This window comes from Dichomitus squalens (assembly GCF_000275845.1).
Source record: "Dichomitus squalens LYAD-421 SS1 unplaced genomic scaffold DICSQscaffold_15, whole genome shotgun sequence".
NCBI lineage: Eukaryota > Fungi > Basidiomycota > Agaricomycetes > Polyporales > Polyporaceae > Dichomitus > Dichomitus squalens.
Window position 1 is genome coordinate 54,321 of NW_006766897.1, and position 26,939 is coordinate 81,259.

Here is a 26,939-nt window from a genome sequence, read left to right on the forward strand (position 1 = left end):
TGGACTGGGGGTATGCTGTAGGAAACTCGGTTGGGGAAACAAGTCGTAGCACAAGGGGTCTTATAGGCATCACTGCCATACTGCGGGGCGAAATGTCCAAGGGCACCAAGCACACGTGTGACATCAAGAGCTTCTCCTCCGGCGCTAGTATGAGCTGAGGCACCTTCGCACGTATCCACAAATGGAGGCATGCGGCACCTTCTCAGGCGCAGCAGACACCGCCATACTCGTCACTCTCGTCATGCGATACCCTCGAATGTCTGCGCCACAAAGGACCGTGAATAATGGAGATGCCATGTACATGCTACGATGGACAGGATCCCTTTTGTCTGGGATGGTCACTTTTCTGGAACATGGACAGAGAGCGTTGGTGCCTGTAATTGTGATAGGTAGTCCTGCAACGGCATCAGTTGACACTGACAAGGTCGCCAGGGGGTTACACGACGAACCCTCAACCACCTCTCTCGTTGTTCGGGGACGTGATCGAATACAAGGTAACGCTTGTCATTCTATATATTCATGAGTCAACCAGTGCCAATGCCGTACAAGATGTTCAATACAACCGACCTTCAGAACCTTGATGATCTCATTCAGGTCCACACTCTTAGCAAGCGCCTTCATATCGACCTGGTCCTCCTCCGTGTCTTCTCCTATATCGTCATATTTGATATTTGCGTCAACCCCCTTCCCACCAATCTTCCCGAGACGTCCCCAGAACTCGACGAAGGAGTTCTCGCTCAACATCTGATCGAACGCGAAGCGCGCTTCGTGAGTCCGTTCCCTCTGCCACTTCTCGTATTCGTGCTCTAGCTGATTGACATCGAAACCGAGCTTCGTTACCGGAAGCGATGACAAAAGCGATGTGACAGGCAGGGTCGTGAACGGCGTATTCAGTCCCTGTGCGTGCGACGCGAACGACGCATGAAGGTTTGTCAAATACTTCTCTCTAAGAGCGTTGACGTGAGCATGAAACAAATGCAATTGTTGGTTGGGAGGCAGTGGCGAGTTGACGAATCGCGGGTCCTTCAGTAACTGCGGTTGGACAGCATCCCAAGAGACCTGCGGAGCATGAGAGGTCAGTTTTCGGCTCTATAATGGGTGGCCGGCATACCTGTGGGTCCCGGATAGCATCGATGAGCATCGTCCTGTGACCCCAACGGATCCATACACATTTAGTGGCGCCAAGTAACGGACGGCCGGGGACTGAATCAACGGGCGCACCTGAACTCTAGTTCACCCTCCTCCTTGGACAGACCAAGCTTGGATCGGTCGATCTCCGCCTCGAGCTTGCTGCGCTCCGCCTTGACCTTCTCTTCACGCTCCTTTACAGCGCGTTCTTTGCGTTCCTTACGCCACCGTTCTCGTTCCTCTTCGTCTTCTTGCACTGTCGGACGGGAGTGACCCTGTTCTGTCGACTCTGGTGACTGGGCCTTCGCGGATGCCTCTGATGCGCCCGCCTTGATGTATGTGTTAAACAGCTCTTCACGTAGCGACGATGACCCCACTGCGTCGTAGCGCGGATCGGAAGTGAGACTCTTCTTGATCTGTAATGGTACCAGTCGAGTCGGCATGAACTGATCACAGCCACATGGACAGCACGTACTTCCTTCCACGCAGCACCTGGCTTCGCCAGTCCGCTTTCTCTGAGCAGTGCAAAAAAGTCAGCTTCCGCCTTCTGTGCTGCGGCTCGTTTTTCTGTGAAGCGATCCTTCAGCGCTGTGCTGTGTGTGCGAGTGACGGTGAGTCTTACGTTCACCGAGCTCCTTCAAATAATCCCTGAAACGCTTCTCGCGTTCCCTATCGTCTCTGCCCCACCCGTAGAAGCGGCGATCCTTCTTCCACTGCCTCCGCCATTCGGTCCAGCTCGTTCGTGTGCTCTTCACCTCCTCCTTTAGCAGACGATCGAACTCTTGCCGTGGATCAAGCATTTCCTTCTCCACTTTCACTTTAGACTGTCTCAGTTCGCGTGCTCGGTCACGACAGTAATCGTCGAATGCCTCGCGTCTGGCAGAGACCGAAGGAAGGAGGACATATCGGGGATCCGAAACGAACAGTGGTAGTGAGGTGTCCCAGGGGTGCAGAGGGTTGATGTCCTTCTCCCTGAGAAGAGTCTGAGAATATCATGCTCAGCAACCGACACTGCCGGTCGCGGCGACACATGTTTCACTCACCTTGAACAACGCCTTCGCTTCGTCGAGTGACAGCTCAACGCGTTCGGGCATGTTCAATTGCGGAGCGCCCTTCTGCTTTTCCGCCTCCTTCAGCTTGCGAGCCTCCTCCTCCTGTCGTTTCTTCTCCTCTTCCTTCCTCCGTTCCTCCTCCAGAGCTTCCGCTGCGAGCTGAGCGGCCGCCTCCCTCTGCCATTCTTCTTCATCACTCTCCTCGTCGTCATCTTCTTCCTCTTCGTCCTCGTCGTCCTCATCCACCTTCGCCTTCTTCGTCACCACAACCTCGTCCACAGGCACAACTTCCTCCGCCTTCCTCTTCCCTACCATGTCGCTGACCTCGCTTTGTATCCTCTCCACCTCCCTTGCCCGCTTCGCTTTCTTCAAAACCTCCTCCCGCTCCAGTTGCTCCACGGCCTCCTTAATCTCATCTGGAACAGTCCAAACACTCCGCTTCTCGGCCGTGTGCGTGTAGAACTTGTTCCCTTCGGTAGTAATTACGCGTAGCCACGGTGTCCCCGGGATGGGGGTCTTCACGAGCGGCTTCTCCTTCTTAGGCTTATTCGCCGCCGCCGCCGCCGCCGCCGCCGCAAATACTGGAGGCACGGCAGCCTGAGGAATGATGGGGAACGCGGGCAAGGGTCGAACGTACGTTGACTCTTGCGTCTGCGCGTTGTAGTAATATGGCTGGCCATTTGGACCTGAGAGTAACCTAACTTAATGGGTATTCGTGCGTGGCAATGTGTGTACACACCGATGTGTTCTGTCCATCCTGGTGGCAGAGGCGGTGGCACAAAGCCCACAGGGGGTAGAGCAGCCATTCCGAGGTCGAGGGTACAAGGATAGGAAGTGATGAAGCGCCTGGAAGCGCACCGTCATGGTCGGCGCTTGAAGCCGCGATAGCCGCAACCACTACTTCCCGTTCTCTTATACACCCTGAACACGACGAGCGAGCCTCACGCGGAGATTGGACAAGCGAGCAAGAGAAACAAGAATAAATTACTATGTACTTCCTTTTGATACATACTGCGCGTAAGACATGCCAGCCGTACACCAGTCCCGAATCATGCCCAATATCCACAAGCATCATATACGGAACCCCTACCCAGCCCCCTCCTACGCTCGCAGCCGACGACCCCCTCAGAGCTCGTCGTGCCTCTTCATCTCGACGGGCACCTGCTTAATCGGGTTCCCAAGCTCGTCCACCTCCTCGACCTCCCACGAGATCTGCCCACGGCCCGTCTCCTCGAACGGATCCGGCTCAGGCTCGTCCGCGTCGGGCGGCAGCTCCGGGTCGACGGGCGGCGCAGGCTTGACGGTCGTGTCCGTCGGCGCGGTCTCCGACACGCCCAGAGACCGGCGGAGGATGCGGTCCACGCGGGTGAAGAAGCTGCGTGGACGACGATGACGTTGAGTGCCTGGTTCTATTCATTCATGGAAGCAGGTGCGGGACACTCACTCGTTGGAGTCGGTGACCGCGAAGCCGGAGCGGACGAGCGCGCCGTCGACGAGGACGGTCGCAACCTCGCGGAGCTCATCCTCCGCCTCGATGTCGCGCTCCTCGTCTTCCGCAGGGAGCTGCTCGATGCGGCGCAGGAGGCCCTCGATGAGCGGCGAGCGCGGGTTGATCTCGAGCACCTTCTGCTTCTTTGCGAACTCCCACATGTGCTTGTGGTTCACCTGCGCGTGCGAGGAGCCTGCACGTCATGACATGTCAAAGGTCAGATCGGCTTTGTCGGACGGCGAGCACAGAAGACAGGGATGACGCACTGATCAGCTTCTCGAGGTTGGCGGTGTAGCCGGACTCGTCGGCGACGATTGCGCAGGAGCTGATGACGAGGCGGTTGGAGATAATAACTGTGGGCGCGAACGACGTCAGACAGGGTCATGTTGGGAATGAACTGGGAACGGCGGGGACGTACCATCGCGAGCGGCGCCCTTCTCACGGACTTCCTTACGGAGCCATTCAATGAGGGGCTTGTACCTCTCAGTTTGAGCAGCGAGCTCCGCCGCCTCTCCTTCAGCCTCATCTAGTAAAGTGAAGGTCAAACCGCGTCATAAGAAACTAAACTGCAACAACGCACCCTCGTCACCGAACTTCAATCCGGCCTTCGCGACATCCTGGAAGCCAATCTTCCTACAGACGCCGTCAGTCACCGACCCCCTCCCTACGGAACTCATCAGGCACAACTCACTTCCAGCGACGGATATTGGTGATGAACACCTCGTCCAGGGGGTCGCCCAGCAACAGCACCTCGTACCCGCGCGCGTGCAGCTTCTCGATGAACACGCTCTTCGCCAGCTCCTCCGGCGACTTCCCCATGTCCGCCAAGTAGAAGATCTGGCTCTGGCCCTGCTTCTTGTTCTCGAGGTACTCGTCCAGGCCCGTGCTGTTCCGCTGGTTCGTCGCGAACCGCACCAGCTGTACGAGCTTCTCGCGGTTCTTGTGGTCCTCCACCGCGCCCAGCTTGAACACGTTCCCGTACGCCTCCTGGACCTTCTCCCACTTCGCCGGGTCCTCCTTCTGGATGCGGTCGAGCAGCTGCAGGAGCCGGCGGAGGATGATGCCCTTGAGCTGCTTCAGGAACGCATTGTTCTGCAGCATCTCGCGCGAGACGTTCAGCGGGAGGTCCTCGGCGTCGACGACGACCTTGACCCAGTTCGCCCACTTGGGGAGCGCGTCCTCGCCGAGGTCGGACGTAATGAACACGCGCTTGACCAGCAGCCGGATGTCCTTCGTCACGCTCTGCAGCGGGTTCTGCCAATAGTTGTCGTCGAGGTGCGAGGGCACGTAGATGATAGAGCGGAAGGAGACGCCGGAGCCGGAGTCGCCCTGGAAGTGGTACCAGGCGAGGGGCTTCTGCCAGTCCTTGAACGTGACCTGGTAGAAGCTCTCGTACTCCTCGTCCGAGATCGTCTTCGGGTCGCTGAGCAACGGAGGGGGTCAGTTTGATTGGCGTTCGTAGTAGAATGTAAGGCATTTACCGCATCCAGATCGGAGGCTGGGAGTTGAGACGGATCCACTCGTCCACCTCGATCTGCTTCGTTTTGGGAGTCTTCTTGGGCTCCTCGACCTCCTCGGTGACGTCCTCAATGACGGCCTCGTCCTCATCTATGTCAACTTTGGTGGTTCCCTCATCATCGGGCTTCTTTTCCTGAGCAGCAGCTTCGTCCTCGGCTTCCTGATCCAGAATGAACTCGACACGCTTGCTGGCCAGATAGATAGGGAAGGCCGTCGAGAATGATGAGTGCTTGTTACTGCACACATAGTCAACTTTTGGGATATGGTGGGGAAGCAAGTTAGTATACATACACCAGGTCCGTGATAGTCTTCTCGTTCAGGTACTCGATTGCATCGCCTTTGAGGAAGAGCGTAATCTCTGTTCCCCGACCGAGGGTGTTGCCACGCGGGTCCGCGTAGATGTCGAACGAGTTCTCATCGGCGCCCGAGCTGAAGACGTATTGTGCCGGATTGGGGTTTTTTGATGACTTAGCCGCAAGAGAGGCAACTTGCACACGGTCCGCAACCAAGAAACTGACAGTGCAAAGTCATTATATGCATGCATCACCACCTCCAGCTAGAACACACCTGGAGTAGAAACCGAGACCGAAAGCACCGATCAGGTTGCCAGTACCCGTGGTGTCGCTTTCTGCCTTTGAAAGGAAGTCCGAGGTGCCAGACTTGGCCAAGGTACCGAGGTTGGTCTTGAGCTCCTCCGGCGTCATACCAATACCAGTGTCTGTCGGAGAACATGACCAGATAGAACTGAGGGCACGTCCGGTGGGACGTACCAGTGATGATGAGACGCCCGGCCCCCTCTTCGTCCTGGACTGCCTTGATGGTAATGTTCATCTCCTCGGCGCCGGAGAGGACTACGGGCTCAGTGAGGGATGTGAGACGAAGTTTCTCGAGGGCATCATTGGCGTTCGAGATGAGTTCGCGAAGGAAGACATCCCTGCAGAACTGTCAGGTCCCGGCTAGTCCAAGACACGGACGGCAGAGCGAACCTATGCGAGTACAGGCTAGAGAGAAAGATGTCTCGTGAGCTTGTTTGTCTCTGCAGAGGTGTTTGCTACAAGCCTGCTTACCTGTTGATGACAATCTTGCGGAGGCGAGCGACGTCACTCTAGACGGCTATTAGTATTGATGTCGGCCGCGCGGTGCATGTGGGGGACGGACCTGATAGGCGTGCTTCTCGTGGCTTTCCTGGGCGAAAGCAGAGACGGCGAGGACGCCGAGGGTGATGACGGTGCGGAACAGCCGCATGGCTGGGGAGGTGGCAGGTCAACGCGACGCTGGACCAGAGAAAAGGTGGTGAGGAGACAGGTGCGAGCCGACGGGCGTATGTATAAGTACGCTGGAAGCACTCCTGCTGAAGACATTGTGAGAGAAGGTACAGACGTTCTAGCATTTTCGCCGATGGGCCGCAGCGTGTGCTGGGCTGGTCACGGACAGGGAAATACTATCGCGACCCCAGTGTTCGGACAGACCCTAGTGTTCGGACAAAGGACCATGTCTCCCTCATTTTCCACCCGATAAAGCTGCAAGCTGGCAAATAGGTGCGCGAGTTCATTCCAAACAAGCAGAAAAAAGAACCAAATTTATTCACACAGTCACTGCGGCGATCTTGCAGGAGGAAGTGGTGCAACTCATCCCTATTCAAACTTGATGAGTCTCGCTCCGAGCTCCTCCTCGGGCGCTTCCTTTCATGTTTCTCAGACGTACTCATACACACCCATGATACCCAGGACTCAATTCTCCGAAGCCTTCACTGGTGCACAAATGGGAGAAACAAGACTTGGCCCTCGAGGGCGTGACAGTGCAGCCACATTTTCACTCTCCGACCTGGTTAGGCTGCTCGGCTAAGGCTCATCAAGTTGGATGACGGACATTCCCGAAGGCCGGCAGGGCTCGGCAAGCGTGACGATTCGTGACCTTCTGCGCGGAGAATCGTCCGAACACTGGGGTCAGCCCTGTATACCCCCCTCTCTAACACTCATTTCTTCTCCAATATATCTCATCTTTGGCATGCAGCATAATTTTCAATGTGACTGCTTGCATGCAAAAAATGAATGTTATCGGAGGATAGGAAGGTACATAGATCAAAGGAATCATGCGGTGGGCGCCTTGTCGTCCGAACACTGGGGTCGCGATAGTAGAAGTCTCGTGATCGCGTCGGGCGCGTTGCAACGTTGATGGCCCGATCATGACACGTCAGTACGCCCAGATCTGCCGCCAGTCCGCGGTAAGCCCGCTCCTTGAATACATCAAGTGCGCTCTTGAGCAGAAGGAACGGCATATGGAAGCCGTACACGTTGTCCACAGCATAATGATTAAACTCAAAGCAAATGTTTCACCTTCTCTAGGCTCAGCGCGTACACGTTCGCCACGTGAAATGCAGTATTTGTAACCATCAAAGCATGGCATTCTATACCGCGCCGCGTACTCAAAGGCCCCACAAGAGAGCATTACCTTTAGAAGAGTCTTCAAACGAATCCATGCGACTCATTAACAGAATAATCACAATTAGGTAGCCAGACCCCTTTGTTTTGGCTTCTGGACTGGGCCTGTCTTCAAATGCGCTCTTTTATTAGTATTTGTTCAACTCACAGATGAGTACGGAGGGGCTGGCCGCCATTGGCCTCCATCGCTCCTGCGAGTGTGCCACTGCACGCAGCCGCCGTACTGCATTCGTCTTGGCAGCAGTAGACGCCCACTTCACGTGCAATTTCCTTTTTGGAGAGAAGTGAAGGCTAATGAGTGTGGCCGACCGGCAGGACCGACATCGCATCGTCCAAGCTACCGCCTGCAACGTCCACGCTCTAATATTCGTATACCAATATTTTTCAGCTTTCTTTGGCATCGTCTGCGGCCCCCCCGCAGCACACATTGAACCACGATGCCAGCTCCGTTTTCTCGTCTCCAACTGGCTGCAGCCCTAATCGGTGAGTCTTCCTGCACCTCGTACTACCAATCGACTCGAGTCTTACTCTATACCAGAGTACGACAATGATAGTGAGGACCCATCGAAGCCGCGACGCTCAGCGCAAGAGAGCGCTGTCTTCCTCCCTTTCCGCAACCGTCCCCTCCGGCCCCCTGCCCCAGAGCGCAGGAGCACCGACTATCTCGGCGTGAACCTCCCGAGCGAGACTGGTAGCATTGCGCCCCGTGAGTCTCTCGCATGGGACCGCAAGTCGCGGGCCTCCATCGATGCACTCCGCAACCCATTCGGGCGCGACTCGACGTATGATGGGCTGGATATGGAAGAGGAGGAGGATGATCTGGAGGTCGACCTCGCCTCCTGGGGCCTCGATGCCCTCGTAGACAAGGACAAGGAGAAAGAGAAGGCCAAGCAGCGCAAGAGGACCAAGTCCGAGACCCTCACAGACAACCTCCCCAATCCTTACGAGCGTGTCGGGCGGGCGGCCAAGCCGCATGCGCGGACGCAGAGCATGAATTTGCTGAACGGGCTAGGAGACGGCGGTGCGTTCCTCGACTCAGCCCCCGGCACTCCTGCTCCCGCCCTCGGTCCCCGCAGGCACTCGATAGGCGACCCCCTCGACGCGCCTTTGGCATACTCGAACGAGCCCATCCTGCCCCCGCGTGCCCGCAGCCCCTCCGTGCACGCACTCATCGACAACCTCCCTCTCTCCGCCCCTCTGCACTCCGTCCCCTTCCCATCCAGCGAGACTGTCCGCTCTCCCTCCCCCCAGGTCGGCGAGCGCAGCCGCACGCTCAGCCTCGGCTCCCGCGCCATGATGCTCAACGACGAGCCCGAGCACGACAACCCCTTCGCGGTTCGCCCGCCCTCGCCCAGCCGCATGTCCCGCTTCGACCCCAAAGTGCAGCAACGCGCCCGCACGCTCTCGCACGGCACGATGGCCACACAGATGATGCTCGACGACATCGACCCCGAGCCCGACACCTACGCGCACGACCCGCGCCCGCCCCGCGAGCGCCGCTACTCCCGCATCGAGCTCATGCGCCCGAAAGTGCTCATCATGCCCAGCCCGCTCCAGAGCGCGCCGCGCCCCGAGCCGAAGCAGGACCTCCGCGCGACGGACGGCTTCGAGCTGTCCACGGACGGCCGGCCCCTGCCGTTCGGGGCCAAGGCCGCGCGCCGGTCGTCCGTCACGCTCTCCGTGCTCGATCCCTCCTCGAGCCATCTGGCAGGCGCGGCCCCGGTCGCGTCGAACTCGTTCACTCCCAATCCTAGGAGCAGCCTGACGCTCTCGCAGCTGACGTTCCGCAACACGCTCCTTGTAGACGGGCAGCGGGACGTCGCGTACGCGGACATCGAGGGGCGCCTGAAGCGCGCGACGGAGGACGGGCAGCAGATCGAGGACGAGCCGGAGCCGGAGCCTGAGCCTGAGCCCCAGCCTGAGGTGCCGATCGTGCAGGTCGAGGAGCCGACTGGGCCGAAGCGGCCTGCTGGTAAGTTGTACGGGAAGAGTCTGATCGACGACCTTGAGGCTCGCAAGGCCCAGATGCGTGGAAAGCAACGGTAACATCGTCGTATGTTGTATGGAATAGTACTGCTGAGCTAACCGTCCTCCGTACAGGGTATTCCGCGGCGACGACCGGCCGTCGATGATGGCTCGCACACAAACCCAGCGGTCGAGCACGCTCATCGCCCCGGACGAGCTGAAGCGGCCTGCATCCCAGCATCTGAACTCGTTCAACTCTGCTCCTGGTGCCCTCTCGCGTCGCAACTCCGCGAACGTGAAGACCCTGCTCGCTTTCGAGGACGAGATCCCCGGAGCGCCCCGTCAAAGCCTCCATCCTGGAGGTGGCGTCATCAGCAGTACGCGCTCCGTGTTCGGGGTCGACACGCTCTGGGAGCGCGAGCTCGCGAAGCTCAAGGCCATCGAGGAGCAAGAGCGTAAAGAGGCAGAGGAGCGCGCCCGCCGCGAGGCCGAAGAGGAGGCCAGAAATCCCAAGAAGGGCAAAAAGAAGAAGGGCAAGGGCAAGGAAAAAGACGAGGCCCCCGTCACCCCTCAATCAGGGCTCTCTCCGAGCCCCTCATCTGCTCAGGTAGCCTCTCCAGCTCCAGGCGGAGTCTCAGTACCGGACGCGCCCCCCGTCCTGCCGGATATCCCGAGGGCGATCGTGAGGCGCGCGCCTCCGCCCCCAGGTGACGACTCGGACGACTCGGACGACGACAGCGACGCGAGCGACGCGCCTGCGCCGCCTCGTGCACAGCAGGCCTCCGGGTGGCACTCGGACGAAGACGAGGGCCCTCGGCGGACAGCCGGCACAGGCCCGCGCTACCCCATTTCAAGCTCAGGAGGGCCCCCGCGTCTACCGCAGATCGCGCGGCCGGGCGACGACAGCAGCGAGGAGGACGTGCCGCTCGTCGCTACTATCGGCCGCGCCGCGCAGAGGCTGCAGGCGCGCAGCACCGCCGGAGGAGACGACAGCTCGGACGAGGAGCAGCCGCTGTCCGTTCTGCTGGACAAGACGAAGCAGAAGCTCCCGTCCATGTCCGTCAGTGGCGGCAGCCTCTCGCCGCGTTCGCCTGCCCTCCGTGCAGGCGCGGACGACGACGGAGACGACGAAGACGACAAGCCGCTCGGGCTCCGCGTCTCGCGCGCGTTTGGCACCTCCTTCAACCCCTCGAGCGCTCGCGGGGACGACGACGACGACGACGACAAGCCGCTGGCCCTACACCCGGACCAGGTGCGCAAGTCGCAGTTCTATATGGCGCAGGCGCAGCAGCAGATGCTCGCGCAGGCGCAGATGGCGCAGATGGCGGCGGCCGCGCAACAGTCGATGATCTTTGGTGCGCCGTCGATGATGGGCTCGGGTTTCTTCGGGCCCCCCATGGCAGCAGCCGCCCCAATAATGGCGTACCCCCAGCTGCCTCCAACTCCCCCGCCCATGCAGGATGCGGTCAAGTTGGGACGCGTTGACAAGTGGCGGCACGACGTTGCGGTCGAGGGCCAGCGGTGATGTGGCATGGCGTCGAGATTTTGGGACGTTTGCTCCTCATACCCTTCCAGGAGCTCGGATCTTCCGTTCGGTTGGTAGGCCTGGCGTGGCCGTGGACTCTGGATCCGTCATCGATAATTCTCATGTTTCTCTTCGTATTCGTACCATTGTGCGTTCTGTCTCGAAAACAAGCGTTGCTTTCCCCCGGCTGTCGTGATCTCGTAGTGCACCCACCGTTAATCTCCGTATCCCTATGCATGCATATCCGTCGCATTGACCTGGCCATCATTCAAATTTAGCACACCCCGTATCATATCTTGCAGCAACAGAATACAGTAATTTGTAGAATGTCCGCGGTGATTAACTGGGAGTGAAACTACAAGATCGTGAGACATCATGGCGAAGGTGCTGAAGAGAACGCGACAGCGGTATCTCGGTGGAAAAAAAAGCAATGCGACTATTGTGGTGGGAAATGTATCGTTCATGCTGGCGTGCTGGGGGGTAGGTAACCTTAACGAAGCCTGGGTCACGAAAGCCATCGACGGGGTGGGGTGCATGGGATACAAGGGTGGAAGATGCGTCTGTACTTACAATGAGAACCGATATGGACTCGAGCATAATGCATAAATAATCAAAGTCCGTACGGTAATGAGATCGGTTCTCTGCGCGTCCGCGCGCGGACACGTGTGCGTCATCAGCTCGCCTCCTCTTCTGGCGGGTTGGGATTGAGCAGGTACAGCCGTCGCTTCGGCACCGTCACGATGGACACGTCGCGGCGACTAAGCTCGTCCTCGATCCGCCGCTGGCGCGTGTCCTCGTCGTCGTCATCGTCGTCGTCGTCGACGTCGGGCGAGGCGTGCCCGTGCGACGTCGAGCGGTAGTCGTGCTCAGGGCCCGCGGTGCGGTAAGGCGGCTGGTGGTGCTGATATGGGCCGCGCCCTCCGGGCTCGGTCGGGAAGGGGACCGCAACGGACTCGTTTGTCGACAGCGGGCGCGATCCAGCTGGGGAGCCTGCGCGGGGGACAGCTGAAAACGCAGCAGGCTCGGCGCGCAGGCGAGAGAAGATAACGGAGAGAACGGATTCCCTAGGGCGGCCGTTCCAAGCAAGGGCGATCAAAATGATGTAGAACACGGCCGTCCAGGCCAAGAAGACTCCAAAGGCCGCTCTGAGGCCGCGCTGCCATAGGGCAACGAGGGAAAAAATCGTGAGGGCTAGTAGAAGCGTATGGAAGAGAACATGGATGAAGCCCTCGAAGAGCGGGGGAAGGATAGGGTGGCCGACCGGGCGTTGTTGACCTAACATAAGCCCGTTCGTGCTGTTGATCTCCATTGGTGTCGTCCCGGGCGTCCATGCTTCTCGCCTGTCTATGGGGCTGAGACCATACTCGCCACCCTATGCACATGTCAACGTCACGCGGACAACATAACCAGTAACTCCACACACCATGCCACTGGTACTACGGCGGGGGTCAAGCCAACTCATGTCGCTGAGGTTGCGCGGGCGATGACTAGGGCGTGGATCCGAGAACGCAGCGAGACTATTGGCGCTCATGCGACGTTGGCGGATGGGCCGGTTCACAACCTCGAAGGACCGCTGCGAGGGTGTGTACGGCTGATCGTCCGCCACTGTGCCAGTGTCGTTGGAGCGCCGACCCGTGATGCCTGCCCATGTTCCAATTCCCGCCCACGACCTTATTCTCCGCTTGCCCTCCTTAATCCCGTCTGGTGGATGTGATGCAGGCTCGGAGCGTGCTGAGGGACTCGCTGCGCGTTCGTTCACGCTCAGCTTCTCCAGGGTGGAATCGGCTCGGAATCGGCCGTCGGTTTGCTCCCGGTCCCTAGGACTGACACATCGCCTCATGGCCAACGCGAGGAGTTGCAGAAGGGGAACGAGGCCGTAAAGGCAAGCGAAGAGCGCCAAGCCTGCCTTCCCGTGAGCTGTCTGAAGGTGGAGTGACGTCAAAGCCCGTTTGGCGATTGGTGAGACCGCGGTGATGGAGGTGAACGAGGTGGCGAGGCCGACGATACCGAGTGCATATGCCGCAACCCCGACGACGACACCGAGGTACATGAAAGCCAAGTTACGGTCCGTGAGACGAGTGGTGCTCACGGCGGGTTGGGAGATGCGGTAGAATGCCGCAGCGGGGAGGAAGAGGGCAACGGAAACGGCGCCCAGAGCCTTGTGCAACATCGACGTGTTGAACGGGAAGGAGTTGGACGGAGATGACTGGAGACCTCCACCTCCAGAACTGGGAGAGCCCGAAGGCGAGCCAGTGCCAGTACCAGTGCCAGTGCTGGTAGATCCAGGTTTTGAAGAACCCGATGTTGCTGACCCCAGGGAGGTTGCACACTGCGACAAATATTGCACAGTGACACCTTGGCCATTGGCGTTGATACCAGATTGCAATGAGCCGGAGAAGCCGCTCCAGGTCGCATTAGTCTTAGACAGGGACGCGTTATACGCTCGCAAGATCCATACATCCTGGAGATAATTCCCCGCGGCGTCACGCCCGCCAAATATGATAGTATCCGACGCCGCGATGCTGGTGTCGCCGACGAGCGTCGTCGGAACAGACAGGACTGCAGCACCTTGCCGTGGTTTGGGATACTTGCTGCCCGAGTTAGGGTCGCCCGCAGGAAGTACACGCGCCCATGCCCCTGAGGATGTAAACATCAGCTTATTGCAATTCTCGAACATGTGTAGAAGGCGACGAACCTGTTCCAATCTCTAACACATCCTAACGGGTTTAGACTCAGTGAACCCAATCACGCCTTCTTAATCAACAGAAAACCTACAACTTCGCCCCGGGCCAACCCACCGCCATCGTCCCACAGAGAACTGTTGAACGTTCCCAGTAAAACGAAAGCCTGCTGATTGAAGTCCGTTGATGCTCCGTTCATGTTCGGCACGACGGCAGGGTCGATGCGTGCCGCGATGCACGGTGCAATAGACTTCACATCTCCCGAAGAGGCATCAATAATCTGTGTGTCCTGTACGGCGCAAGAGGAGTCCAGTATAGCTTGCGTAGACGTAGCTGATGTGCAGCCCCCGACAGCGACAATCTGCTGCCCGATAATAGTACCGCCCATGGAAACCCTACCAGTAATGTCTGTGTTGATATTCACGCGCGTCCACGAAGCATTGATCTGATTAGGGTTGTTGGAAGAAAGAGTGCCGGATATGTCCATGCGCCAAACTTCTGACAGCGGGGAGATCGTCTTGCCATCATATCCCCCGGCCATATAGAAGGAGTTGTTGAGGGAGACACCTGGATTAGAGGTTCGGACATCGATGCCACCAACAGCACCCCACCGAGCTGAAGGGCCGCCGGGTGAGATGCCAACCTGCTGCCAAAATTTGCTGGTGTAATCAAATTCCTGGGTCGGAAATGAGAGAGCGATCGGACAAGGTTAGGCCATAGGATAGCACGAACCCAAATATCGGCCAGGCCGGTATCGCTCGAACTTTCACCGTCAACGATAACATGACCGTGGCGACTGCGGGAGTTCAGCCAAGACCATGCCTAGACCAGAACACACTCACTAGCTGGCAGCTGAGTCGTCTCCGCTTATCATAGCAGACCTGGAGGGCGGTTTGGTGTCGAGCTGATTGGGAGCTTGTGGGCTGCTCCACTGCAAGCTCTTGAGATCGAGACTGAGGAAGTGCTATGCTCAACGAGTGAGATGCCATTCAGAGCACGCCAAGACGTACGCGTAGGTGTTCTGTGTCGCGAAGCCCTGCTGTGATTCTCCTCCGAAGATGAGAAGCAGCCCGTCCGTACTGTCGTAGCCGATGCTCGCATCTTTGAGCGGAGGAGGAACGGAGGTGCCACTGAGGAGACCCGTGAGTTCAATCCACTGCAGTGGCGGAACGGGCATGGAGGTTGAGATTGTTTGGGCATGAACGGTGGGAAGACATGATGAGATGAACGAGACGAGGAGGCAGACGAGAACATGTCGCAAGCGTGAACGAGAACAGAGAAGCATTTTGGAAGACGAGGGCGGCCAGGGGTGCGGGTGGCCTGGGGAGCCCATGCTCGCGGCGAGCAGGGAGGAGGAGGACAAAGCCAGCGGATCGATGTGGTTGTTCACGAGAAGGGGCGTTGTCCCAGGAGGCGTGCCCGCGCCGGCCACTCCTCCCGCCGTCCGCACATTAGCCGCTCACGCCACGCCCCCTCCGAGCGGTTCACCGCGGCCGAGGTCCGCCATCGCTGCTTTCCCAGTGCTTCCACCACCGCAGCCGTACTTATCGCTCCTCGTCTTGACCCTCCAAGCTCTTTCCTCTGACCAGCATGATCTCGCCAGCTCTGCTAGCACATGCCCTCAATCTTTCGAGCTGAGCGCGTCGAGTTGCGAATTGTGGCGACAAATGGTTGCACCGTTCTCAGGCCGCGCAATGTCGCCGTCCTGCCGGACAAAACCCGCCGGACTGCTGATTCAAATGTATTCATAGTCCACATGGAGCTATTGTCGGATCCAGGACGAGACAGGCTAGTCTCCACCAGCCTTCCCGTACAAGCCGAGCCGTGTGGCCGAAATACTCGCCGCAGTCCCGCCACAAAACTTCGAGCTTGTTGTACCTTGTCGGGTAATCTGTCGACGCACTGCTGACCTTTCAAGTTCCCCGGCTAGACGTGCAAGAAGGCCCGGACATTACAGAGCCGAGCTACCGTTGCCTGTGATGCGCTTCTGTACAATCGCGAGTAGCTCTCACCCGAGAACTTGGTTTCTACCACATTCATCGAACCTTCCAGACGAGCATCCTGGCTGCCGCATGAATGTCGGCATTTGGATTATCAGTCTCGTGCAACGTCCGCGCAGAATACCTCACACATACGCGTCGGTCAACGGTCACTCCAGCCGCTGTATGTTTCGCCGAGCGCGTGCTCGCCGTGAAATCACTCTACCACGTCAACAGCGGACTTGTTGGAGTGAGTTCATGGACGTGGAAGACCTGTTCTAAAATAGAGCCGATGTCTCTCAGGGGGCAGCCGACCGTGCAATCTCCATTGCTACGCAGTTCGACGGAGTCAGTCGTGGTTTCGACCGCTCGCAGGCGAACGCAGTTCGGTGCTGGAAGCAGTCAAACAGTGAGATTCCGTTGGCGCCGAGATCAGATCTTGACTGGACTCTCGCAAGAACAGGCTTCGTGGAATCCAGTGAGGTAACTTCGATGAGAAGTGGGTCTGAGCGGCAGGCGATACACGCCTGGGCTAAAGAGCTGTAGCAGGTTCTTTCTTTCCGATGTACTAACTATCAAGATCAATAAACCTTCTGACGGTCGCAATGTTGTAACCTCCTCGGAACGACGCGTTTGAGATAGACGACAGTGATCCTGAGTGCCTGCACAAGTTGCGTTCGGGGCATGCATGTGTGAACGTGGCCATGCCCATGTAGTGCGCTAGTATCCTTTGCAGACGCAACTTACTACTGAATGTGGTTATGGCTACACGCTCAACTCAGGTAGATGCAAGTTGCGCCTGGCAGTGCAACGTGACAACCAAATTGAGCGGTTGTTTCGCGTTACCTCCGACTGCTACTAGTACTGAAAGAGCAGTTAAGCATACCCAGAAAACACATCAATTGTACAACTACCGCAAAGGGCATAGTAGTCCCTGGACGGTGAGCTATCAGCCAGACTATAGACAAGTACAAGATCAAGAACCTGATCTTAGGCCCTGGTCGGCAACATCAACCCTGTGGGATCAACCCAGGGTGGCTCCTGCCAAATGGCAGCCAGGTTGATCACACAGTTGATCTGTCTCCGAACGCCCTCCGAACGGTCGGTCCTTTCCTTAATCCGGTAACATCTCGGCCAGATAGCGCCCGCTGGTGTCTGTCACCATCACCTCATTGACGCCCTCAGCCTCTTGGGCTTAACTGCTTATCCTACTTCACAAACATGTCGTGAGCCTTCGAATTTCTGAATATAGTCATAGCAATGCATAGGGTACATGACTATTGACTTTTCCCGGAAATTTTATCCATAGAGCCCAACCTGAGATCTCAACTAGCCAAAGTGGCTGAAAGTCACACAGCGATAAGACAGGGTGACGCATCACGACAATCCCATAAGCGCCAGGGCTGAGTCAGCGCTTTCCGGAGGGGTTCCGTGAAGCGCTCGATATCAACCCATTGATCAACCCAGGGTTGATGTTGCCGACCCAGGCCTTACCTGCTCCCGCGATTCCCACACAGGTTCCAAGCGAGACGTGATCGAGACGAAGCGCCCATATCATCAAGCGTCTGTTATGTAGGCGCCCCTGAGAACCCTGTTGTCAAGTCCGAGCTCCCCGCAGTGTCTGTGCTGACATCGCTCTTGCGGACCAAGGACACCATCTCCTAACAGTACCCCTCGATGTATCATTGCTTTAGAGGATTACTCACCTCATCGAGTTATTTATCGGTCAGTCTGCACGCGACAGGCACTCACTGTGGCTTACTCGTCTGTAACAGCCTTGATCACAATGATGGCCAATAGCATACCTACGTTCAGACTCATGGCTGACCGTCTTATCGGCGTTTGTACCCACAGAAAAAGTGGAGAAAACTACCGCTGGCATATCAGATCATCTGATGTTATGTCTTCTGTTTTCGGGCACAGAAAGGGATCCCGCGTACGCGGGCGGCCCCACCCCCTCGTGCTCTCTGACTGCCACGGTACGCCCGACCATCCCATGACGAGCTCCGCGAGTCTAACCCTCTATCGCTGCGGCAGCTAAGCCCATGCCAAAGGTATCCTGAAGATCGAGCAAAGCAAATGAGTCGCAAGCCGGGTAGCCCGAGGCAACTTCGACGCCACGCAAAGTGATGAGCAGCATGGCCTCACTTGCGCACGCCGTGCATTCGGAGTCGCCCATCGCATCAGCCGCCCCAGAGCACACCTATACGGGAAAACACCGTCTTTACCACAATCCCCCGAGCCGGAGGGCTCCCCTCCAAAACCACATGAGCGGCCGCCGTCCAAAGCTCAAGGCTCGAATGGATAACTCGGATCACTCTGAACAGAGACATTACCTCTATAGCAGGGACAGTAGCATGTCCGCTCTATGGGCTACCGGTGTGTCACGTATACACGCAAGCCTTGAGCCACCAATTTTGACAGCACTCCGCTGGCGGCCAGCAGCTACCGCGCCCGCGCGCTCTCCAAACTGATGGCCGGCCAAAACCCTTCTAGGACAACACCGACAGCGCACTGGGCGGCTGAGACTGCGCAGAAAGGCGACTCTGCTCCCATCACGTTCCCGCGCTCCGCCACAAGAGGCTTGGTCCGGTTATCCGTCAACGTCTGTAACCGCCGTTACCGCGGTCGGTCGGTCGGTCGGCGGGTGCATGCGCTGCTGTGGGGTTACAGCTCAAAACCACGTCAGACTCTGTGTCGGAGCTCAGGTCCGTTAGCGGACACGTCCACCGTCGCCCACAACAGGCGATAGCTGCCTTGTCGACACAGGTCGCACGGAGAGTGCAGAGCAAGGGTAACGGGACATTCACCTCAGGAGCTACTCCACGCCCAATACATGCCTCGATGAACGTTGGGGGGAATGACACAACAATCCAGCGAATATGCTAATTCCAAGGACAAGCAGGCTTTCGCCACCATGTGGCGGGGTGGCGGGACTGACGCGGACTGGCCGCCACCCGACCCCCTTACACGCGGGCACGCGCTATCGTCCTAGGATGGCAGCGCGGCTATTCTACCAGGTGAGGCTGCCCCTCCTCCCAGCGTATGCGGACATCACTATTCGATGGCAATACACAGGTCCGTTTCCCAATGTGTGAGACGTGCGCGCAATCGCAGCTATCTGTTCAGTCGCGAATGTGCGCCGCGCGCTGAAGGTATCCCGCTCTGCCTGCGTCGAGGCGCGGCGCCCGAGCATGAGTCCCCTCCTCGACTCTGCCATCGCGCGCGGATAGGTTTGCGAACGCTCAGTTCGGTGAGTGTTATAAAACTCTCTGTGCGCAGTCGTCCAGATGCTCAACGAACTCGGTGCACACATCCAATACACTACACGGAATCCTACGCATTTCACTAATTGACATGTCTTCAGTGTAAGTCTCCATATCCTTCCCGGGGTGGACCAGGCACTCCGGTAGCGAACTGTACGACTTGACATCTAGTCGATGTGGCGCACGCTAGTCCACCCTTCATACGTCCGCTGCTGACCAGTTTGTAACAAAATGCAGTCACTACCCCCAGGTTCTCCAACAGGCCGCTGGCAACCCAGAAGTGTTCCAATGCATCCCATGCAGGAATGGGCGCGCGATGAGCGGCGACGAAGCCCAGCAGCACATCTACCAAGTCCACGGACTCGCACTGTGCGTTGAATCCAGTGTCTTACGGGGCTGAATCTAACAAATCTCATGTCGTTTGGATTATCAGCAACCCAATCAACTGCGGTGTGTGCGGCTGGACATTCGGTGCTTTGGGCCGATACGCTGCGCACCAATGGCTGCAGTATGTCAATCCTCATGCATTTTGCGATATCATGCTCAAAGTGATCTTCATAACAGCGTCCTCACTAAACCGTGCACTCAGTGTGGCATCAACTTCCGCTCCGCACACGACAGGTTTGCTCATCTGTGTGAGCGCCACAACCTCACCACGGAGAACGCGCACTTGTTCAAGTAAAGCCTCTGAACTGCAAGCTTTCGTCCATCTAGAGATATTTCTCGGCTATTAATTCTTGTCGCACTGCCCACGACCATAGAGTAGACCTAATCTAGTAGTGTACTAATGTCGTCATAGCGTATAATGTAGATAAACGATACTGACCTCTCTAGTGTAGCATAGCACATCCAGTATTCCCATTCTTGAACCATCCCATACCCAGACCGTTCCGACGATACAGCTCTACATTTTGATCCCCGAAGCGTCAGCGACACGTTCGATATCCGCGAAAGTAGCCGGTAATTTTAATCCCCCTCTGGTTCACGGGAAGGCGCGCTAGGTGAAGAGGGCCGACGCCCGAGATCCCCGTCCGGAGCCTTACAATTTGCTCCCCGAAACTGCCGTCGTTGGCGTCTCGAATTGATGATGACGGGGGAGAGGGGTTATGGTGAGATCGGCGACCTGATAGAACATCTCAGCACGTGGCGAGCAGCGGTGGACTTCTGGGGATTAGCACTGCGAAGGGGCCGATGCAGATCGGATGCAGAAAGGGGGAACTATCAGCGGGCCCGAGCGGAGATTGACCAGAGGCTACTGATATCTCGTGCATCTGAAGCGTTAGCGAAAAGTGCATCCACAAGTACATGCTGCGTGGAGGAGTCGGGCTGGGACAGTAACTCCGCCTGTCGTGCGCCCCGGTGAAGCGTGAACTTCTAGACACAACCTTGTTGCTTAGATCTTTTTTTTTTCTTTACTTTTTTGGGGGGGGGGGAGTAAACGTCTCGGAGGGGGGTAAGAAGACCCCAGAGGTCTAGGAGCATAGAGTGTGACGCCTGCGGATGGTAGACCACGATGTCATACCTACCTCAGTTTTGGAATGAGGCACGTAGCTACTAGATACGGCCCATGCAATGTGGAGGCATCTGACAAATTCGAACCCGTGCACGTCAAGTGGTCCATCTGGACAACCCAGGAAGAGTGGAACGGAGCCGTAGATCATGCAGCATCGATGAGTTAGCTCTGTAAGGGGGATGGTTCAAGTCAATATCACCTCGATTTCGTCGCTGACCGCGGATGTGGGCCCGGGTGTGGGAATCATCAATATGGAGACCGTCCACAAACTAACTAAGCGATGCTGTTGTTCTCGTATAGACGTATGGACTAGGCTGGGCATCGAGCGGTTGACCGAAACTCGGGCGGAGGGAGTGAGGGGGAGGGGTTGATTTTGTTGCGAGTGTGGATTAGTCCGGACGCGCGTAAGTAGAGGTCGCTTCCGACCGGTGCCACCCAGATTCCTTTTGGAAGCATGACCACGTGGGCGGTACCGGCGGTAAGACGCTTTGGCGTAGTTTGCCTGTGTAGGCGCAACTGCCACTGGTTCTGGGGTCCCGGTGGCACATGTCTGGAGGGAGGCGGAACATGCAATCCCACCTCACTGGCGTTTGTTCTGGTAACCTGATCATTTCCCGGGCGCGCCGCCTGTATTGTTCTTCACTCAATTTCTAGGCCTAAGGCAAATCGCGATCCTCTTTGCTCCAGTGCCGTAGGTGTCGACTTTTCCATGGTGCGCCCACAGCGCCTGCTGAATAGGGAATTCAAGGGCCGACTCTCGTTCGCGCTAGTATATAGCCTTCTCCTCATCCCTGGTCCTTGCACAACCTTCCTCAACCTTCTTATCATCGTTCTCTGTGAACAAGCACTCGCACAGCTTTCGGCGAATCTTTTCTCTGACTTCCAAACGATAGGGCGAACCAGCTCAACAATGTCTTCCCGCCACAACAACTTGCTCCCCGGGAGCTTCGGCCGGTAAGTGTGGCGGACGATATATTATAACTGTTTTTGTCCTATACTTTATCAAGGTACCATGTGTACAGTGATACTGGCATGTTTTATTATGTCCTTCATCATCTGCAACTCCTGTCGACGCCGGTGGAATGGGTTTCTGACCTCTCGCCACAATTCGTATGCACAGATTATCTACCGCAGACCTCAATCAAGGTGTTCGCCACAGTCCCACCAGGCGGGAAACGTATTCTTCTTCAAGAGATACCCGCCCGCCACCATCGGAATCACCCAACTCGCTCCCCGCACAGTCACAATGCGTTCCGCCACAGTAAGAGCCGATCCCAACAACCCAGCTACCTAAAATTTGACATGTCATTTGAATCACAGATCATCCTCTAAAGAGAAGCAGCCCAATGCAACAAGAGCAACACAGCTTCCCCTCTCCATATACGAACTCCCAACCGCCACATTCATGTGGGCTCGCTGGAAACCCGACGACGACTCCCAGACCCGCATCTTCGTGCGCTATAGGACTCAACAGAGCGACACTGACTCCGCATCGACGTACTCGAGCTCCACATATTCTCGACCGCATTCACCGGTTTCGTATATGTGAGTGTCCGCATACGTTCAATAGGATAGCTACGGCGGTGCCTTACCGTGCCTGTGTAAAACTAGTTCTCCTCGTATCTCGCCGGTCTCAACGCCACCCTCTCTTCCTTATTCTCGTAAGCGTAGCTCCTCGGCGGAGTCGGAGTAAGTCTATAAAGTCTAATATTGACGCGTGGATCCTTATGTCGTGTCGCTGCACAGCGACGACTCTCTTCCCAGTCCTTCGGATAGGTTCCTGAAGTTGCCTAGGTGAGACACGAAGTAGGCCTGACCGCCGTTTCTAAGATGCTGACCTCCCTGTGCAGGATTTTCCACAACAATGCGCCCGGCAGGGTAGATTCGGCCCGCAGCGCCACGCCGCGCATTCCGCACGAATATGTGACTTTCTCAAATAATCTGGGAGACAAAGAGGCGATGGAAGCGTATCCCTCCGGTTCTGGCGCCGGGTCGGATTCCAGCGACGTAGAACTACGCCCAGCCGCCTTTTTCTATCCGGCCCATCAATCAAATTCCTCCCGGGGCGAGGCAACGTTCCCTCGATCAATGACGCCCACCGCCGACACCCCTGCGCCTGCATACACAGCGCTAAGGGAGGAATCCGAAGAGTCCGAGAGTGACTTGAAAAACGAGTGGATCAAGTATACGTTCCCGTCGCCCGAGACTAGTGCCGGGCCGGACTTCCATTGCACCTGGCAGGAGAAGCAGCGGGACGGGACGTCCAAGCCGTGCGGGTACAGCTCGAAGAAGCACCTTGTCAAGCGGCACATTGAATCAAAGCATCTCCAGCTCAGGTGCGCCGCCGCTCATGCCGCATAGGGTTCCGGGCGCGAGCGCTGATATTGATTTTCCGCCCATCCTAGGCCGTGCAAGTGTAAGTTCTGCGGTAAAGGGTTTTCCCAAAAGAGCAACCTCGATACCCACCTGAACACACAGTGAGTGAAATCGGCGTCTTCGGCCTGCGTTCCAGCTGCAGCATCTGACACGGCCTCGGTCGCTGCGTCATAGCACCAACAATGCGCCGCACAAATGCCACTACTGCGACGAACACTTCAAGGACCCTGCTCGCAGGCACCGTCATATGATCCAGGTGCATCGGCACGTATCATCGCGCACGAAAAAGGGCAGGTTGGGCACTGATGTTCGCGCGGGGTCTGTCGCGGAAGCCTCGGGGCCTGACGTCGAGGACCTCACAACTCCCCAATCTGCATAGATGGGAGTGAGATCAGTGATGTCTACCGTGGTCGACGCGCACTGCTATTTACAAACCTCAAGTTCTCCTAGAAGCCAACTGCTTCATCCTCGAGTTCGTTCTCCCCGCAAGATGCTTGCATCGGCTTGCGGTTTCCCTCGGGTTTGGCGCTACTGACTTAGTAACAATCCGGAGTCTGTCCTATGTTTCTCCCGTGTTGTTGTCTGTATTTCCCATATCGTTTGATGTTGTATCGCTACTGTCCTGCTCCATCGATATTCGCTGAAATTCGTTAGAATTCCCCTCCCTTTACCGCAGGTCGTAAATACCGTGGATCAACGTCGTCTCAGGACCTACCTGTTTATAGTCGTGATGAACGTTTGTATCATAACATACCCAATCATTTAGTCGTCAATCTGCCATCTTGTTGTGGACCGGTTGATCGTACTGCCGGACAGCATGCGGCAGGGTGGTGGCAAGTCGAAGGGAACTGACTTTGAAGAAGCCGGGACCGTGACGTAAGGTCCCTGGGCGCTGGCGTCTCGATCATGCCGGCCGGGGTCGGAGCGAGCGCGCGTTCCACTCACTCCTTGTTCTCTCCTGTACAATGTCATCGAAGCAACCCCAGCTCGGCAGTCTTGCCATCCAAGCACCCTCATTGACCCCGAAGACCGTTCACGTATTGCCATCAACGTGCCATGATGTGTCCGTGTTCAAAGGTCTGTTCTATCACCGCCGTTCAGACCACCAGGGCCTCCTGACGCACGCCATGGGAATCCTTCATTGCCTGCGACCGTCGGACAGAGCTCATGAGCCAGTACAGGAAGCTGGACGACACCATAAACATGCGTCTCAACCGCGCAACCGCACAATACCGCGATCGTGAGCGTAGAGGATTGGCAGGCAAGGGCGACGTTGAAGAGCAGGCGTGTGCCCAGGTGTGGCGCGAACTCATTGGTGCGCCTTCATCTCAATGCTAGTCCGCTGACCCCGAGCCGATTTACCGACCGACCGGTGATAAGCCAACTGGTCTCGCCGGAGGGAACTGGTCGATTATTGTGTAGGCGTCGTCGACCAAGCTATGGAGGAGAAGCAACGTTCGATACAGGACGCCGGAGATGACGCCTCAGCACAGCGAAAGGCCCGGGGCGCTCTCTACGCCGAGGAGGTCAAGGTAAGACGCGCCGAATTGACATCGTTGTATATCTTGACTAACGTACGGTCGGGCTCATCAGCGCAACCAAATCCGCAATGAGTTGTTCGTCGAGAACATTGTCCGCAAACGCGCGTTCGACGGTACGTAACCTAGCTCTGACTCTGACTCACACTTCGTGAAGCAGAACGGTCATGCACAGCGTTCCGGTCGCGTTGCCGATACTTCGAGCCACCGCAAACCGATGCAGAAGCCCGCAAGTGGTGGGAGTCCTCCGTCTGAGAGTGTCTCGCAACGAATCCCATTCACCGGAACCAACGCCCAATATTCATCACGCATCTCTTGTTCCTGGACTGTCGGACAGAATCTTCGTTCCCGCAATGGACAGATCATCTTAGCTTCCGAGACGATGGGACGCGAGGAAGCCTGACAGAGTGGGTGGGTTCCGCTGATGGATGGCGTATCCTGTGCGTCTAGAGGGGGATCCTTCGCGACGCGCTGGCCCTTGCGCGCTGCACATCTGCATGCAGTGCGGGCTTCTTTCGACCAGCAGGGCCCAGGCGGCCAGGGATCTGTTGTAATAGGCACCCAGGTATCATCGTTATCTGCAGGGTGGGTTGGCAGGAGCGCAACGTGTTGGATCCAGGAGTACTGTCGGACTTGTCTTGAGACGCTTGTACGTCAATAGGCTGGGCGGGGTAGGACCCACAATTCACTATGGCGGCTGAGCATCGGCGGGGTTTAGCCAACCGAACGGGCGGACGTCTCGATCGACCCCCAGCTTGCTGTGCCATGTGCGATGCCGGCTTTCAGCGACGGTTAAGCTTCGTCAGATCTCATCGGGAGCCCGTTGGCACGTGATTGTGAGATCATGAGGACGGCTTGCGCAACCCTCTCCACGGCGCATGTCATCGGGGCGGCTTACTCGACAGTACCAGCCCCTCGTCGACGGAGCCGTGGGCGCAGCCGTTGCCGGCACCATGGCCGAACTTCCTCGACGTTGTCCACCACCGCCATCATGCTGGCCGCCACCTTTGCAGCACTCTCATTGCTAGCCCATGTCTTCCCCATAGTCCATGCTACAGTTCTTTATCCGTTGATCGTCCAGTCCGGTGGGCCGTGGTCGGGCGCAGAAGACGCAGTCAAAGTCCCTGTCACCTTGGGTGTGATGAGCGCATGTCCGGACGCCATCCTCTGCGAAAGCGTCTTCGACCATGTCGTGCAACGTGTCGCAGACAAAGTCGACTTGACTTTGACATTTATTGGAAAGTAAGCTCATTTCATCCATTGCTTTGACTTCACACACTCAACAGCCGGTAGATTGAATTCATCCGAGCCGGACTTCGGGGTTACGTGTATGCATGGGTCGAATGAATGCGCCGGAAACGTGCAGGAGTTGTGCGCTATCAAGTACGCGCCGTTTCAACAGTGGTGGCCGTTCGTCCAATGCCAGAACTTCCAAGGCCGATACGAGGTCGGTAAGCCGGAAACGGCGCTCAAGTGCGCGAAGGCCGCAGACTTGGACTGGGAAAATAGCGGGGTTGGCGCTTGTGCAGGTCTGAGTGGGGACGGTAAAGGAGAGGAAGGGATACGCCTCTTACAAAAGAGCGTCGTGGAGACCCGGCTCTTGGGCGTCGAGTGAGTAATCCGACTCAAAGTCTCGTCACTGCGCTGACAAGACAATGCGCCCGTGGCGTTCATAGGAAGAGTTGCACTGTGATTATCAATGGGAAGCAAGTCTGTATCCGCGACGGGGCGTGGAAGCAGTGCGAGGTTAGGACTCACTTGATTATTTTTGTACTCTAACGCTGACGTACCGGCGGAACATTTCAGGGTGGACATGCCCCTAGCGACTTCATCAGGCAAATTGAGGAGGAGTTCGACAAGTTGAACAGCGATTGAAACAAGGGTCGGGGCCACGCCTGAGGTGACGGGACCTTGCGAGGTCGTCGGACAGGAGACGTCTATTCGTGCACAGCCGCTGTATTACTAGCCCCATAGTACCTCGTATATGATGATTACAAGATTGAGCCCTATTAGTGGTACTGTCACGGCGATCTCAGTAACGGTCTGGCAGAGCATAGGAGGAATACGCACTCCGCATGAGCGTCCTGACGGCGCTGATGAGGTTTATTATGCGTCCCTTCACTCCTATGTCCTGTCCTGCAGCATATCCTTGTTGTTCGTATGATTGGGCATATGGCTGCCCGAAGCCCTGGTTGACGGACTGTGCCTGCGCGGTGCTCCAGCCAACTGAACGAAGTGGGTGAAGCCAAGACCAAGAGCCAATACTCAGTGGGCGGGATCTGAGGGTACGACAGTCCATAACGTACTTCGTGCAAGGAACCGCTCTTCGCTGAGCACAGCCATAGCATTTATGAGTAGTAAGGAAACATAGAAGAGACGTCCGAGGCCCAGCATCGTGAAAGTCGAGCCTGTGCCCGAGAGAAGTGGTGGTGGACGTGTCGGAGGTGGAGGGTTGGAGGCGCCCCCAG

The 26,939-nt window shown here is 57.1% G+C and overlaps 9 protein-coding genes across 9 annotated transcripts; 6 read left to right on the forward strand and 3 right to left on the reverse strand.

The window, feature by feature from the left end:
• Window positions 1-27: 27 nt before the first annotated feature.
• Window positions 28-2,986, reverse strand: DICSQDRAFT_86482 (uncharacterized protein; the record flags this gene model as incomplete). Its single annotated transcript, XM_007365888.1, has 9 exons — window positions 28-395; window positions 450-509; window positions 568-1,059; window positions 1,112-1,145; window positions 1,222-1,544; window positions 1,604-1,695; window positions 1,751-2,111; window positions 2,172-2,866; window positions 2,920-2,986. The coding sequence occupies 9 exons, from the start codon at window positions 2,984-2,986 to the stop codon at window positions 339-341; spliced, it is 2,181 nt and encodes a 726-aa protein (XP_007365950.1). The 3' UTR covers window positions 28-338.
• Window positions 2,987-3,146: 160 nt separating this feature from the next.
• DICSQDRAFT_106075 (heat shock protein Hsp90) lies at window positions 3,147-6,455 on the reverse strand. The gene is made up of 13 exons (XM_007365889.1): window positions 6,346-6,455; window positions 6,255-6,292; window positions 6,174-6,188; window positions 5,958-6,121; window positions 5,755-5,905; window positions 5,479-5,700; window positions 5,151-5,423; window positions 4,361-5,092; window positions 4,250-4,302; window positions 4,088-4,195; window positions 3,936-4,022; window positions 3,625-3,862; window positions 3,147-3,555 (listed from the first exon to the last, which is right to left on the reverse strand). Exons 1-13 carry the CDS (start codon window positions 6,430-6,432, stop codon window positions 3,306-3,308), a joined length of 2,418 nt encoding a protein of 805 aa, XP_007365951.1. The 5' UTR covers window positions 6,433-6,455; the 3' UTR covers window positions 3,147-3,305.
• A 1,519-nt stretch (window positions 6,456-7,974) lies between these two features.
• DICSQDRAFT_106079 (uncharacterized protein) lies at window positions 7,975-11,393 on the forward strand. The gene is made up of 3 exons (XM_007365890.1): window positions 7,975-8,111; window positions 8,167-9,670; window positions 9,729-11,393. The coding sequence occupies exons 1-3, from the start codon at window positions 8,066-8,068 to the stop codon at window positions 11,116-11,118; spliced, it is 2,940 nt and encodes a 979-aa protein (XP_007365952.1). The 5' UTR covers window positions 7,975-8,065; the 3' UTR covers window positions 11,119-11,393.
• A 398-nt stretch (window positions 11,394-11,791) lies between these two features.
• Window positions 11,792-15,084, reverse strand: DICSQDRAFT_60747 (uncharacterized protein; the record flags this gene model as incomplete). The annotated part of the gene is made up of 6 exons (XM_007365891.1): window positions 11,792-12,481; window positions 12,521-13,786; window positions 13,894-14,475; window positions 14,532-14,595; window positions 14,642-14,752; window positions 14,810-15,084. 6 exons carry the CDS (start codon window positions 15,082-15,084, stop codon window positions 11,792-11,794), a joined length of 2,988 nt encoding a protein of 995 aa, XP_007365953.1.
• Window positions 15,085-18,055: 2,971 nt separating this feature from the next.
• Window positions 18,056-19,301, forward strand: DICSQDRAFT_155226 (uncharacterized protein). Its single transcript, XM_007365892.1, has 3 exons — window positions 18,056-18,157; window positions 18,224-19,031; window positions 19,282-19,301. The coding sequence occupies exons 1-2, from the start codon at window positions 18,147-18,149 to the stop codon at window positions 18,528-18,530; spliced, it is 318 nt and encodes a 105-aa protein (XP_007365954.1). The 5' UTR covers window positions 18,056-18,146; the 3' UTR covers window positions 18,531-19,031; window positions 19,282-19,301.
• Window positions 19,302-19,360: 59 nt separating this feature from the next.
• Window positions 19,361-19,726, forward strand: DICSQDRAFT_170257 (uncharacterized protein; the record flags this gene model as incomplete). The annotated part of the gene is made up of 3 exons (XM_007365893.1): window positions 19,361-19,413; window positions 19,478-19,552; window positions 19,609-19,726. The coding sequence occupies 3 exons, from the start codon at window positions 19,361-19,363 to the stop codon at window positions 19,724-19,726; spliced, it is 246 nt and encodes an 81-aa protein (XP_007365955.1).
• Window positions 19,727-21,467: 1,741 nt separating this feature from the next.
• On the forward strand, window positions 21,468-23,312 carry DICSQDRAFT_170258 (uncharacterized protein; the record flags this gene model as incomplete). Its single annotated transcript, XM_007365894.1, has 8 exons — window positions 21,468-21,511; window positions 21,678-21,818; window positions 21,878-22,102; window positions 22,169-22,246; window positions 22,304-22,351; window positions 22,408-22,893; window positions 22,963-23,034; window positions 23,108-23,312. The coding sequence occupies 8 exons, from the start codon at window positions 21,468-21,470 to the stop codon at window positions 23,310-23,312; spliced, it is 1,299 nt and encodes a 432-aa protein (XP_007365956.1).
• Window positions 23,313-23,898: 586 nt separating this feature from the next.
• DICSQDRAFT_86496 (uncharacterized protein) lies at window positions 23,899-25,318 on the forward strand (the record flags this gene model as incomplete). The annotated part of the gene is made up of 5 exons (XM_007365895.1): window positions 23,899-24,010; window positions 24,096-24,248; window positions 24,314-24,465; window positions 24,527-24,587; window positions 24,647-25,318. 5 exons carry the CDS (start codon window positions 23,899-23,901, stop codon window positions 24,724-24,726), a joined length of 558 nt encoding a protein of 185 aa, XP_007365957.1. The 3' UTR covers window positions 24,727-25,318.
• A 50-nt stretch (window positions 25,319-25,368) lies between these two features.
• DICSQDRAFT_106087 (uncharacterized protein) lies at window positions 25,369-26,592 on the forward strand. The gene is made up of 5 exons (XM_007365896.1): window positions 25,369-25,713; window positions 25,765-26,082; window positions 26,148-26,217; window positions 26,278-26,489; window positions 26,542-26,592. The coding sequence occupies exons 1-4, from the start codon at window positions 25,463-25,465 to the stop codon at window positions 26,344-26,346; spliced, it is 708 nt and encodes a 235-aa protein (XP_007365958.1). The 5' UTR covers window positions 25,369-25,462; the 3' UTR covers window positions 26,347-26,489; window positions 26,542-26,592.
• The last annotated feature ends 347 nt before the right edge of the window (window positions 26,593-26,939 follow it).

Excerpts from the sequence above, each read along its gene's own strand:
- DICSQDRAFT_106075 (XM_007365889.1), bottom strand. The coding sequence starts at position 6,432 with ATGCGGCTGTTCCGCACCGTCATCACCCTCGGCGTCCTCGCCGTCTCT. Across the intron at positions 6,293-6,345 it reads ACGAGAAGCACGCCTATCAG|AGTGACGTCGCTCGCCTCCG; the intron begins GTCCGTCCCCCA and ends ATAGCCGTCTAG. Across the intron at positions 5,424-5,478 it reads AAGACTATCACGGACCTGGT|TAACAAGCACTCATCATTCT; the intron begins GTATGTATACTA and ends CTATGTGTGCAG.
- DICSQDRAFT_106079 (XM_007365890.1), top strand. The coding sequence starts at position 8,066 with ATGCCAGCTCCGTTTTCTCGTCTCCAACTGGCTGCAGCCCTAATCG. Across the intron at positions 8,112-8,166 it reads ACTGGCTGCAGCCCTAATCG|AGTACGACAATGATAGTGAG; the intron begins GTGAGTCTTCCT and ends ACTCTATACCAG. Across the intron at positions 9,671-9,728 it reads CAGATGCGTGGAAAGCAACG|GGTATTCCGCGGCGACGACC; the intron begins GTAACATCGTCG and ends TCCTCCGTACAG.
- DICSQDRAFT_106087 (XM_007365896.1), top strand. The coding sequence starts at position 25,463 with ATGCTGGCCGCCACCTTTGCAGCACTCTCATTGCTAGCCCATGTCTTC. Across the intron at positions 25,714-25,764 it reads ACTTTGACATTTATTGGAAA|ATTGAATTCATCCGAGCCGG; the intron begins GTAAGCTCATTT and ends AACAGCCGGTAG. Across the intron at positions 26,083-26,147 it reads ACCCGGCTCTTGGGCGTCGA|GAAGAGTTGCACTGTGATTA; the intron begins GTGAGTAATCCG and ends TGGCGTTCATAG.